General features: G+C 51.6%; 3 protein-coding genes across 3 annotated transcripts; 1 reads left to right on the top strand and 2 right to left on the bottom strand.

Annotated features, from left to right (window-relative positions):
- Window positions 1-582: 582 nt before the first annotated feature.
- Window positions 583-1,851, bottom strand: J4E79_000056 (uncharacterized protein; the record flags this gene model as incomplete). Its single annotated transcript, XM_049348975.1, has 6 exons — window positions 583-644; window positions 833-937; window positions 994-1,203; window positions 1,255-1,507; window positions 1,571-1,755; window positions 1,806-1,851. 6 exons carry the CDS (start codon window positions 1,849-1,851, stop codon window positions 583-585), a joined length of 861 nt encoding a protein of 286 aa, XP_049215762.1.
- Window positions 1,852-2,466: 615 nt separating this feature from the next.
- Window positions 2,467-4,127, top strand: J4E79_000055 (uncharacterized protein; the record flags this gene model as incomplete). Its single annotated transcript, XM_049348974.1, has 2 exons — window positions 2,467-2,635; window positions 2,692-4,127. The coding sequence occupies 2 exons, from the start codon at window positions 2,467-2,469 to the stop codon at window positions 4,125-4,127; spliced, it is 1,605 nt and encodes a 534-aa protein (XP_049215761.1).
- A 2,866-nt stretch (window positions 4,128-6,993) lies between these two features.
- On the bottom strand, window positions 6,994-11,592 carry J4E79_000054 (uncharacterized protein; the record flags this gene model as incomplete). Its single annotated transcript, XM_049348973.1, has 1 exon — window positions 6,994-11,592. One exon carries the CDS (start codon window positions 11,590-11,592, stop codon window positions 6,994-6,996), a length of 4,599 nt encoding a protein of 1,532 aa, XP_049215760.1.
- Window positions 11,593-11,662: the final 70 nt, after the last annotated feature.

The following is an 11,662-nucleotide window of genomic DNA, read 5'->3' as shown; positions in this document are numbered from 1 at the left end:
TGACTTTGAGAGTTTTTGGAGAACTCAAAACATCCTTGCCTTGTTGCAAAATGCGAGACATGACCGCGCAGGAATACTCACGCCTGAGCAAATACCAATTCGAGCCTCGGTTGTTCGGCGGGAGGTGATTGCCAGGCTATAAACATCTTGATCGCCTCTACAAATTGCGCATCTCGTCATTGTGGCAGACAAATATTCCTATCAGCCATCTATCTATGCAAGGTTTCGCAATGCTGGGAATACGGCAGATCTTCGATGATAAGACGATAACGCGTCGGGAGGAAAGAAGCCGACGGGCAAAAAGATGAAGAATGAGGCTAGTGCGTTGACCTGTCCAAAAAGGTGATAGTGTACTTGAGTAAAGACTCCAGGGCTCCACAGGTTTTCACGGGCACGGGCATATCCAGCGAATGCGACAGGTTCTCTGCATCTGGGATTTCGATTCTAGCGACTGCATGTGTCCTTTAAGACCATGCGGCGTCCCCACGACTAATTTGCCAGGTTGCCCAGGTGGCACGTGTAGTAAGAAATCGGCGCACCCAAATGCATGATCTGGGTACGTTTGGAGGGCTGTTATACCTTCTAGCCCATGATCCGCGTGGCCAAATAATCATTTCGATCCAGATCCATAGGTACGAAGAGATCTATGAACAACCAGTCTTCGACCCAGACTTATAAGGAAAAGTCTCGCGATAGTGTTTCGCAATGTCCCTGCGTGTCGCAACCCACACATGTTCCTTCCTTGAAATATAGTTCATGAAGTTTCTCAGACTCTCCGACCTTCCTGGCTTACCAGCTATTCTAGAATGCAAAGGGATGGTCATCATCTTACCGCCTTCTCTGTATAAGCAGTCAAACGTATCCTTGAGATACTGCTCGTACACTGCACCTGCTGAGCTTACGAAACCAGGGAGCATGTGAAACTTTCCGTCGTTGCCTAAATCATGTTACTAGATTAAATCGGACATGTTGTCATGTAGAGATGCGGCTTACAATCGTAGTTGTACGGCATCATCAACAGGCCCTCTTTCTCCGATTCAGGCAGTTGCTTCTCCCAGGGAAGATCGATCCAATATGGCGAGTCTTCATTATAGACTTCCGATGTGTAGAGCATTTTGTGACCCATCTCTTTCCACATGATTGGGAGCAGGCTGGCTGTATTTGGCGTGCCTCTACCGAAGTATGCTCCTACCGGAAATTCGCCTGTATGCGCGTCAGTATTGAACAAGATGTTTGGCATCGGGTAGGACGTACCAGTTGCCGCTTCCAAGGCTTTGCATGTCTTCTTAATATACGCCTTATCGTCTTCAAGTGAATAGTCCCATATGTCTAGCCATCTATACCCATGAGCCCCAATTTCATGGCCGTCTCTTACGCAAGCTTTTGCAAACGTAGGATTTCTCTCCATGGCCACTGCAATGGCCCACAGGGTCATGTTCCAGCCGAACTCCTTCATAAGGCGTAGTATCCGCCAAGCGCCGCACCTGCTACCATATTCGTAATCTTGCTGCAGAGGTGACGTACGAAGTCAGTGTATGTCTCAAATGCAGTTCGTACAGCCAGAACTTACCTCGCCGTTCAAATGGCGCTGTTCCCTGCCACCGCCCGAAGGGCCTTTCTCCCACAGGTAGGGTTCGCTAATGCCATCGCCATCCATGGGGTTTCTCTCGCCACCTTCTTCATAGTTAAGTACAAAGGAAACTGCTATGCGGGCGCCGTTTGGCCATTGTGCGTCATGACCATCTTCGCCAAAACCTATAATAGTGATCAGTATGAGGAGAACTGCAGATTGTGTGGTAGCGCACCTTCAAAGTCTCTGGGGAGTTGAAGAGACTCTTCGACGTGAACCATGACAGACAGATATTCGATATCACGGTCACGAACACAATACAAGAGGAAGAGTCAACGTAGATTCAACGCATGCTACCTGCGTAGGATTTTAGAGCGGTGTCAATACGTACAAGTCGCAAGGCTATCCACAGTTGAGTCAGCCAGGAACGACTCAACAATCTTTTGACTGCACGTCAAGTCCGTTCCTTTTCACCTGTCAATTTCTTATCAGCAGTTTCTTACCAATCACAACACAGAAAAGTTATCAGGTACAAGGCGCGCTGTTCGTTGTTTGCTGATCGGAAGTGACTCTCCCGACGATCGACCTCGGGAATAAGCGTTCCGCCTGCCCCGCTTTACTGTTATCTTTCCTTCGAGGCTTCCACTACACAATCTTGCAAGCATTCAGACGGCTGAACATATCGGCAAGTACGTATCAGTGGCTGGTAGGCTACGAATGAACATTTGTCACAAGGTGTTAAAGTCATGGCAGATCAACAAGTGCCGCTGTGGGTCTGCACCAGGCCTGCCAGTATGAATAACTGAGTGCCCCTGGCAATTCAGTGTATGACGAACATGTAGCATCGGCAAACGATCGCGATCTAATTACTTGAAAGCGTTGCGGTTTCACCAGAGATGTCGGTTTTCTCGCTAGATACCAGCCATGACAACCCTGTCACGACAGAAACTCTCCAGGCGCTATGCTCTCAGCTTGGGGTCAGCATCGATGAGAAAGAGAAACAGGACTATCGACGCTTACTTGCCGCATTTCACGATGCAAGTGAACGACTAATGGCTATGGACGGTAGGACATAGTGGTTCACGTCGCGAGTCATGACGGAAGCTGACATTGACGTATAGACTATGTCCCCCCAGTCGATGAGGAACGCTTTGCCAGAGAAGATGTTCATTTCCCGCAAGCATCTGAGAATTCTCATGGTGCATGGGCGTGGAAGTGCAGAATCGTTGACAAGGAAGCTAAGAGCGACGGTAAACTTTACGGCAAAACGTTCGCTTTGAAGGACAACATTGCCGTCAAGGGCGTACCAATGCTACTGGGTACGAACTTCGTCAAAGGCTATGTTCCGAATGTTGATGCAGCTGTCACTACACGAATCCTAGCAGCTGGCGGTGAAATACTCGGAAAAGCAGTCTGTGAGAACTTGTGCCATTCTGCAACAAGCCACTCTTCGAGTACTGGAGTGGTGGAAAATCCATTTGCAAAAGGCTATAGCGCTGGAGGAAGCTCGAGCGGCTCAGCTGTTCTTGTGGCATTGGGCGAGGTCGATGGGTCAATTGGCGCAGATCAGGGTGGTAGTATCCGTGTGCCAGCCGCCAACTGTGGTATTGTTGGCCTAAAGCCTACCTTTGGCCTTGTGCCATACACCGGATGTGGAAGTAACGAGCCTACTAACGATCACATTGGTCCAATGACACGGACAGTATTGGAAAACGCTGTACTTCTCGAAGCTATTGCCGGAACGGACAATATTGACGATCGTTCTTTCGCTGCACCTCACCCATCCAAGATACCTATTTACAGTTCCATCAGGAATACTCCAATGCACAGACCCTTGGAAGGCAAGCAATTCGCTATAATTACTGAGTCGCTCTCTACACCAGCCTTGGATCCACGAGTGGTCCAACTCTTTCGCACCGCAGTCACCAAGTACGAAGACCTTGGTGCCACAGTCACCGAGATCTCGATACCGCTGCACTCAAAAGGAGCAGCGATATGGAATGGCATATCGAAAATCGGTGGATTTCTCGGGAAAACCACAGGCTCGTTCGGGCGTCGCGGACACCAGATGCTCGAGCTGAACTCATTGCTGCATCCCATGGGCCAGGACAACTGGAACGAAGCATATGCATCTACGAAGAACATCTACCTCAACGGTCTGTACGCTACACAAAAATTTCCCAACCTCCTCGCGAAAGCGACGAATCTATCAAGACAGCTTCGTGATGCTTACGACGCGGCTCTGGCACAGTACGATATATTGTTGACACCTACACTACCGTATGTAGCAACGAGTCATGCGAGCTTTGATGCAACACCACTCGAACAGATTGGAAAGCAGATCGGCTTGACTTCCAACACGGCGCCGTTCAATCAGAGTGGGCATCCAGTGTTGGCGATGCCGATTGGTATGTTGCCAGTCACGGAAGGCCCTGGAGTGGAAAAGGGAGTCGTTTTACCGGTTAGCATGCAGGTCATTGGAAAATGGTGGGATGAAGTGGGTGTTTATGAAGCGGCGTTCGCGTGGGAGAGGGCAAGTAGCTGGAGGGGTATGTGACGAACGAAGTTTTATGTAAGACCATAACGTCGCTCGCGCTCGAATTTAATGCTGAAAGGTGTTCAAGGTGATTTGTCACCGTGACAACACAACAACGTCTTCTTTGATCCTGTTCCCATGGTCTCTTCTGTCGCCGCTCACTTCAACCTCTCCACCTCCACCATCATGTCTCTCTTTTAATTGCACATCTTCTCCAACTTCATCTGGCCTCTGCAGACCTCTATCTTCAATGAAGAAGCACCCAAGTAAACATAATCCCATGAATGGTACATTCACGATGAAGACCGTCCGACTCGCTGTTGCGTACGCCTGCAGAATCTGCAGTATTTGCCGTGGGCTCAGGGAGTTGAAGTCGGCTGTGTCGTATGAAGAGAGCGATAATGAGCGGAATTCTGCTGGCATTGCACTATGCAAAGAGTTTTGCAATGCAGCAGCGGAGATTGCAAGACCCACAGCACCGCCGAGACTGCGAATGAAGTTGCGGTTCGAGATGACGACTGCACGCTGGGCTTTAGTACAGTGGGCTTGTATTGCAACCAATGTGGGCTGAAAAACGGCACCAATCCCTAATCCCTGGACGACAAGTATGACAACCATAGCCCAAATTGGCGTGGAGAGATTGAACATGCATGTCAACCCTACGCCCAATGTCCAAAGGAAGAAGCCTAGCCAGATTACCTCGCCATAGCGTTCTCTACGGGATATGTATTGACCGGATAGGATGGAGGAAACCATCTGTGAGGCGGTCATAGGCAGCATTAGGGAGGCTGACATAAGAGGCGCGAGGAGGCGGGCGTTTTGGAAAAAGAGAGGTAGATAGTAGGTTTGCGAGTAGGCTACAACTCCGAAGAGGAAATTTTGGAGAAGCATGATGGAAACCGGGCCAGATTTGAAGAGAGATACTATTCGAATCAGAGATGGTCCACAGTTGGAGTATGTTCGGTTGCGGGATAAGTAAAACTCACGTGGCATCATGGGCAGTATGGCGACGCTGTGCTCGATGTAGACAAAAGCTGCGATGCAGCATCCTCCAATGGCCAGCATGGAGACAACCATTGGAGATGCCCACGCAAAGTAATCGCCGCCACCTGCAATAGGAATGAGCAGCAGTATCAACCCTGCACTTCCGAAGAGGATGCCTCCATAGTCGATCCTTTTCAAAACCAATTTCATATCCGCTCTCGGTTGATCCTTAGGTGTAGGCAGCACCAGAAGACACAACACCCCGCAAGCCGCCGAAATCGGGCTGACGAACCAGAAGAAGCCTCTCCAGGTACTATGTTGCACAAAAGCTGCGGCGATGAAAGGTCCAGTCATGTTGCCAAGTCCCACGCATGCGCCTATCAAGCCTTGCCATTTCCCGCGTTCTTTCAAGGTCACTATATCGGAGACGATCATGGCTGAGAGGGACGCTATACCGCCATTTGCCACACCTGATAGACCGCGGAAGACGTACAACATCGTGGCATCGCGCGAGAGGCCACAGAGAAGGTCGGAGACGGTGAGAAGCGCGAGGGCGGAAAGAAGAACGGATTTTCTACCTAGATTCATTATAAGTCATTTCCTGGTGGTTTACACAGGCTAGTAGACGTACCAAATAGGTCGCTCATCCTCCCATACAACACTTGAAAGATTGTATTCGCTATCAGAGCGCTTGTGCCAGCCCAACTGATGGTGTCTTCAGCATTAAGATCCCGCCCTATCGTGGGCAAGGCAACTCCGATACCAGTTTGGTCGACGAAGCAGATGAAATGCGATATCGCAAGGGCCGAAAATACAACGAGGAGCTTCTTTCGCTGAAGTAAATTGGATTGATCAAAGACGGCCGCTTCGGCCGCATGTTGGCGAGCCTCCATGGTGTGGGAGTAAAGAGATCTGACGGCGTTGCCCGAGGAATGTGTTGACGTTGATTCTGTTGCAAGACCTGTCGTATTGTTGTCTTGCCTCTCCGAGGAGACATTTGCAGGTTTCAGTCAGCACTGCCCTGAGAGAGGCGCTTGCTGTGAAGGCTTTTGTGCGCGTGAAGTGATCCAGTGCGAAGCTTGAAGAAAACATGGTTCATGCAACCCAATTGGGTCTCATACCGTAATCGCGATGCGAGATATCCGAACTTTGCTAGGCGCTTTGGGGATAGTCACGCGATCCCTTGGTCTTGGTTGGATGCACGGAGACGCTGTCAATCGAAGGGGCTTATTGTCATTACAGTTAGAAGTCGGGGAAAGGGGGTCAAGATCCATAAATTGCGATGTTGCTACTGGGCCAGTAAACCTCAACAATCAGGTCCTGCAGGTCCAACATACTCTTGTAGCGAATGCGACCATTCTGGGTACTTGGAGCAAATCACATGGTGATGAATCTTAAGATCGTTTCGATGTAATTTTGGTTTAGACCAGAAGATAGACCATGGCAACAGGAGCACGCTGGGGCTGAACAAGCAGTCGTATACATGGTTCTATCCTACACTAAGCACGAACTTCCAGATGCTCATGTCGCATCGCTAACGTAAAAACATAGGAATTCCTCTGATAAAGATGGAAAGCATAAAGACCAGCGTGGGATCGCACTTTACTTTCCCATGTGTTGTGGTGAAAGCGAGTGACAGGCATGCACGAGGTATGAAAAGACAAAGCAGCCGGAAGGCGCCGCGAACGGCCTGAGCAAAACTGTCCTTGGATAAGAAATCACCCATTTCTCAAAAACGCCGCTAAACGGGACCCTTAACTGACTCTTAGGAAAGAAGCCTACAAGGCTGAAGCTACGGTACAATGTAAAGAATCTAATCCGTATTGTGTGGTGGTAACTATACACATTGTACCCAGGTGTATTCGAAACAACCGAAAGAACTTTGAAAGAATAATTCACTACCTCAGCCACGAGCGCGGCCGCTGCGTCGGACAGTACCATTGGTGGCAGAAGTGGGTGAGGAGGTCGCAGCAGCGCCATTAGCCTTGGCTTTGTTTGCTTTGGTTCTAGTCGTGCTCCTCGCGGACTTGGGCGGTGTGGCTTCTTTGATCAGATTGGCAGCTTTGCGTTTTTGGATGACTGGTAATGGATTAACGCCGTTCGTGTTAGCAGCACCCTTTCCGCGTGTTCTTTTTGCTGGCGCAGGTTCGGGCTCGGGCTCGGGCTCTGAAGACGATCCTGGGTCTGAAAGTTCAGAGTCTTCTGCTTTATCTCCGTGCTCTTTCTCAGCCGCTACTTCTGCGTCGTTCATAGCCACATCTACTTCCGCAGCAGGAGTAGATTTGTCTTCTTGTTCTGCATCCGATGCATCGCTCTCTTCCTCAGCTTCTTCTTTAGCTTCTTCTTGGATATCTTCAGCAACACCTCCTGCGCCTTCTTCATCGCTTGATACCTCAACATAGCTCTTGTGTGCAATGCTCCGTCGATCGCTCTTTCTTCGTGGTCCACTAGATGGCGGAACACCGCCCTCAACATCGCTCGCACCATCATCGTCACCAGCTCTCCTCTTCTTCTTCGGTGTCTTAACGGGTCGCTCAGTCTTGGCCTTCTTATTCTTGATAGATCGGTCGCCCTTGATCTTCTTACGTGGCTTCTCCATACCATCTGAGGCCTTGCGCTTCTTGCTTCGAATAGCTTTTCGCACGAGTACATCAAGTTCGTCGACGAGGTCTTCCCCAATCCATGTCTTCTTGGCAATCTCTTGCGCCCGATCGTGACTCTCAAGAGGCCGGAAGATACCGGAGGGTAATTTCGTTTTCCCTGGCCATGATTGCATTGTCCAGTTGTTCTGCTCTTCCCACGAACGAATCAGAGCCTGCGCTAGATCTGACAAGATGTAAAGATTCTCATCAGCCTGGCGTGATGGTGCAATGCCGTCTGCTACGCCCTTGACGCGTTGAGCGACATGGAAGATAAGCGACAGGTTCTCCTCAGTTGCGATACATTTGAGGTAATACAAGATGTACTCTGCCATAAGCTTTAGTGTCTCGTCTTCTGTGTCGAAGTCGGGGTGGTGAGCAAGCAAGCTCAATAGCCGAGCGAATACGGTCTCCAATATTGTCTCCTTTCGTGCAGAAAAAGCAGCGCGGCGTGCTCGAATCCAGGTCATGGTGCTGTTCTTGATGGTCTTTTCAGGCTCATGTGCGAGGAAGAAGAGGATGGTATAGAATCGTGGCGGCAACCGGCCCTGACCAAGATATTTCATCAACTTGTCAGCAAAGCTCTGACGCACCTGCGCACAAGGGTCATGCGTAATGAGAGCGAGTTGAACAAAGTCAGCGGGGCTCAAGAAAGCATCTAGGCGCTTGTTGCATGAGAGTTTGAGTAAGGAATTGGCTGCAAGAAGCCGCTGGCGCGATTTGTGTCCTGCTGGGGTGTTGCCATCCGCCGAGCCTTCCCCGCTGTCTTTCACGTAGCGGTTTAGTAGCCTGTACGTGTCTTCTGCAGCATCGTTGAAGTTGGCATCAGACGGCAAGGAGCGTAGCCGGTTCACTAGAATCTTGATCGCCCACGACCTGCCTTGGATTTCGTCATCCGGTATATCCATCCACTCGATATCTGCGTCGGCTAGCATCACATGTGGTTTCTGGAGAACCTCCTTGATAGCAATCTCAACGATGGCATCCATATCATCTTCGCAATCTTGCTGCGCTAGTAATACTAGTTGACTCAGCGCAGCTAATTTGCTAAGCCAGTGAGCCCCAGCGTACTGGAAGCCTTTGATGCTCTTCGTGAGAATTTCCTTCGCATGCATCTCCTTCTTGTCATCACTGTTCATAATGATGGTGATTGCATGCTTTGCCGCTTGCGGAGGTGTACCGTAGAAGGCAAAGTTAAGAAAGCTTTGTACCAACTTTAGGCTGTCCTTTCCGTTCATTGGTATGTCCGTGGGGAACTTCTGTGCAAATGCAGCACAGGCTTTGAGATCGTCTACTGCACCAGGAGGGTTGGGTTTCGTTGCTGTAGGTGCCTCACTTTCAAGTGTTTTACAGAGATCCTTTACGTGGGTGGAGAAAACCTTGGGGTGTTTTGTGGAGATTTCTTTCAACAACTCGTGAGCAGTGGCACCAAGGCCCTTGTCGTTGGTGCGAGTATACTCGATGACAGCTGGTACATGGCTTTTGTTGTAGCACAGTAGGCTAACGCGGTAGAGAAGTGGTGTCAAGGTATCGAGCACTGAAGAGCCTGGCCCCTCCTCAATCCTCTTTCTTAGCTCCTTGATGGACCTAACAACCCGGCGGTAGTCACTCGCTGGATCCACGCAGAACCGGATGAGAGCATAGGTACGGCGATCGTGGGCTTTGGCAAATTTCCATAAATCGTCCCTAACGCGGGTTGGATCGGGAAGTGTCTTCGCGTAGTAGGTGATGAGGCCCTCCAGATTTGTCTTGACATCCTTCTCACCCTTTTCTGTGACGCCACCATTGTAGTCTTCGCATAGTTTTAGAAAGTGCTCCATGTACCTAGCACCGGGACCCTGGTTCCCTTGTTTCGCGAAAAAGACCTTCTTGGCTTTCGCCTCCAGCCCGTTGACGAGTACGAGCAGTCTTTCGGTTCGCATCTTATCCAGGCCTGCTTCTGTGTAACCCGGGTCGTTGTTTGTCTGGCTGTCTTTTCCGGTTTGGGAGTTCCCAGCTGGCGGTGCTTTTGCTTTAACGGGTGGATAAGCAAGCGGAAGCAGCGAGTCGTATAGCGCGAGATCGACCTGCACGTTGATTTCGAGGTCGTTCACGTAGCAAGCTTCGAGAATACGGGATGGAATTGGGCCGAGCAGAGCCTTGATGCTGTCATCGCCCTCAGCGATGGCACCAGCAGCTACACCCCATATCTTGCCGAGGAGTCTCATAGACTCGGAATGGATGACGTTTTTCTTGTCCTTTACGCGATCGGCAAGATTGGAGAGAATGGACCCCGCTTCCGCCATACTGCCGTTGCTACCGAGCTTGCGAACGATGTCGATGAAGTCAAAGTGCGCAATCGCTTTGACGGCGGCTAGACGCACCTTCTCGTCGCTATCAATCAAGCATTCACTAAAGTACTTGAGCAGCTTCTGTTCTTCTTCGAGATCGAGACCAATACCACCCGCGGATGTCATCAATATGCGACCGATTCCGGTGGTCCAAGCGGCGCGTATGATGGCAGACTTGTCGTTCTTACGCTGGAGGAAAGAATGATAGGCCACAGGGTATTGCGTGGGGAACGAGTTGATAGAGACTGGCGTGGTGAGATAGTCGAAGGGTCGCGCCGAGTCTGCGCGCGACAGGCTCTGTGAAGGATAGGCCACTGGGTCCATGTCGGGCAGAGGAGGTGGGCCAGCTGCACCAATGCCTGATATCATGTCGCCGAATGTTTCGGTAGCAAGCTGACGGAGCTGCACATTCTCCGTGGCGAGCTCGTCCTGTAGATGCGGGACGATCTCCTGAAGCACGCCAGGACAGCATTTCCATAGCTCGCGCAATAGCCGGTGTGCTTTATGTGCCTCATTGATATCGTCCTCTGAGGGGCCGCGACGAAGGTCGTCGGCACCTTGGTCCTTGGAGTGGGGCTTGTATGTGCTCCCCGAGTTGGTGAAGTCGACAATGACTGAGCTGAAATAGTTGCCGATGAGGCGAGCCATCTTCTCTGGGAAAGCGTTGCAGACATTCTTAGCCATGTTGTAGGCGGGCGGTGCCTCTTTGCGCCGCAGCGTTGATTGCTTGGCGTCGATGTGCAGGCTCTTGTTGGCCCTGGCTGAGGCGGCGAGGGTGAAGGGATCGGCCCAGAGAAACTGGGCGACGACAACGTCGACCACGTCGTGCGTGACTGCCGGGGCCTCGTCTATGATGGTGGAGAGGATCTCGGTCATGTTGTGCTCGACGTTCTTGCTCAGCTCTTGGCCGCTGGACGAGGCAGACAGGACGTCGAAGCAGGTGGTGAAGAGGGCGGCGGTGAGGTGATGGGAGCCCGGGATCTCGTTGATGAGGAGGATGCTCTTCCATTCGGCGAGCGAGCGGAGGATGTACATGTGCTGGCTGTTGTAGGGGTGCGCGGGCTCGGCGAGGAGCGGCAGCAGCTTGAGGATGATGACGGAGAAGATGTCCTTGAGCTTCGAGGCCGGGTAGGGCGCATCGGGCGCAAACAGCTTCAGCATGTCGACGATGCAGCACAGGGTCCACGCGCGGACGCCGTTGTCCTTGTGCTGCACGAGGCTGTGGTGGGCCAGCGACTCGGCGACGGGCATGAGCGAGTCGCGGTGTGCCTCTTCCTGGTCTATGGTGCGCAGTTCGTCGAGCAGCGCCTTGAGTCGCGTCAACAGGTCGTTGACGCCAATCTGTTTGCCGGGCCGGCCAACAAGCGGTTGCTTGAACGTGAGCTTCTTCAGGCCCTCGCGTGCCTCGTCGCCGCGTTCCAGCTCCAGCTCTTGCTCCTGCTCCAGCTCTTGCTCCTGCTCCTGCTCCTGCTCCTGCTCGTCTTGCACCGCCTCGGGCGCGGCGGCCGCGCTGCGCCTACTGCGCGGTGCCATGTCGCGTGGCTGCGCGTGGGCAGCGGCGTGCAGAGACGAGGTAGTGTGTGTCGGCTGTGGCTGCGGTTGC

This window comes from Alternaria viburni, assembly GCF_023758015.1.
Source record: "Alternaria viburni strain BMP 2772 chromosome Unknown scaffold_1, whole genome shotgun sequence".
Lineage (NCBI taxonomy): Eukaryota > Fungi > Ascomycota > Dothideomycetes > Pleosporales > Pleosporaceae > Alternaria > Alternaria viburni.
Note: the sequence above shows the minus strand (reverse complement) of the source record. Positions and strands in the feature narration are given on the sequence as shown.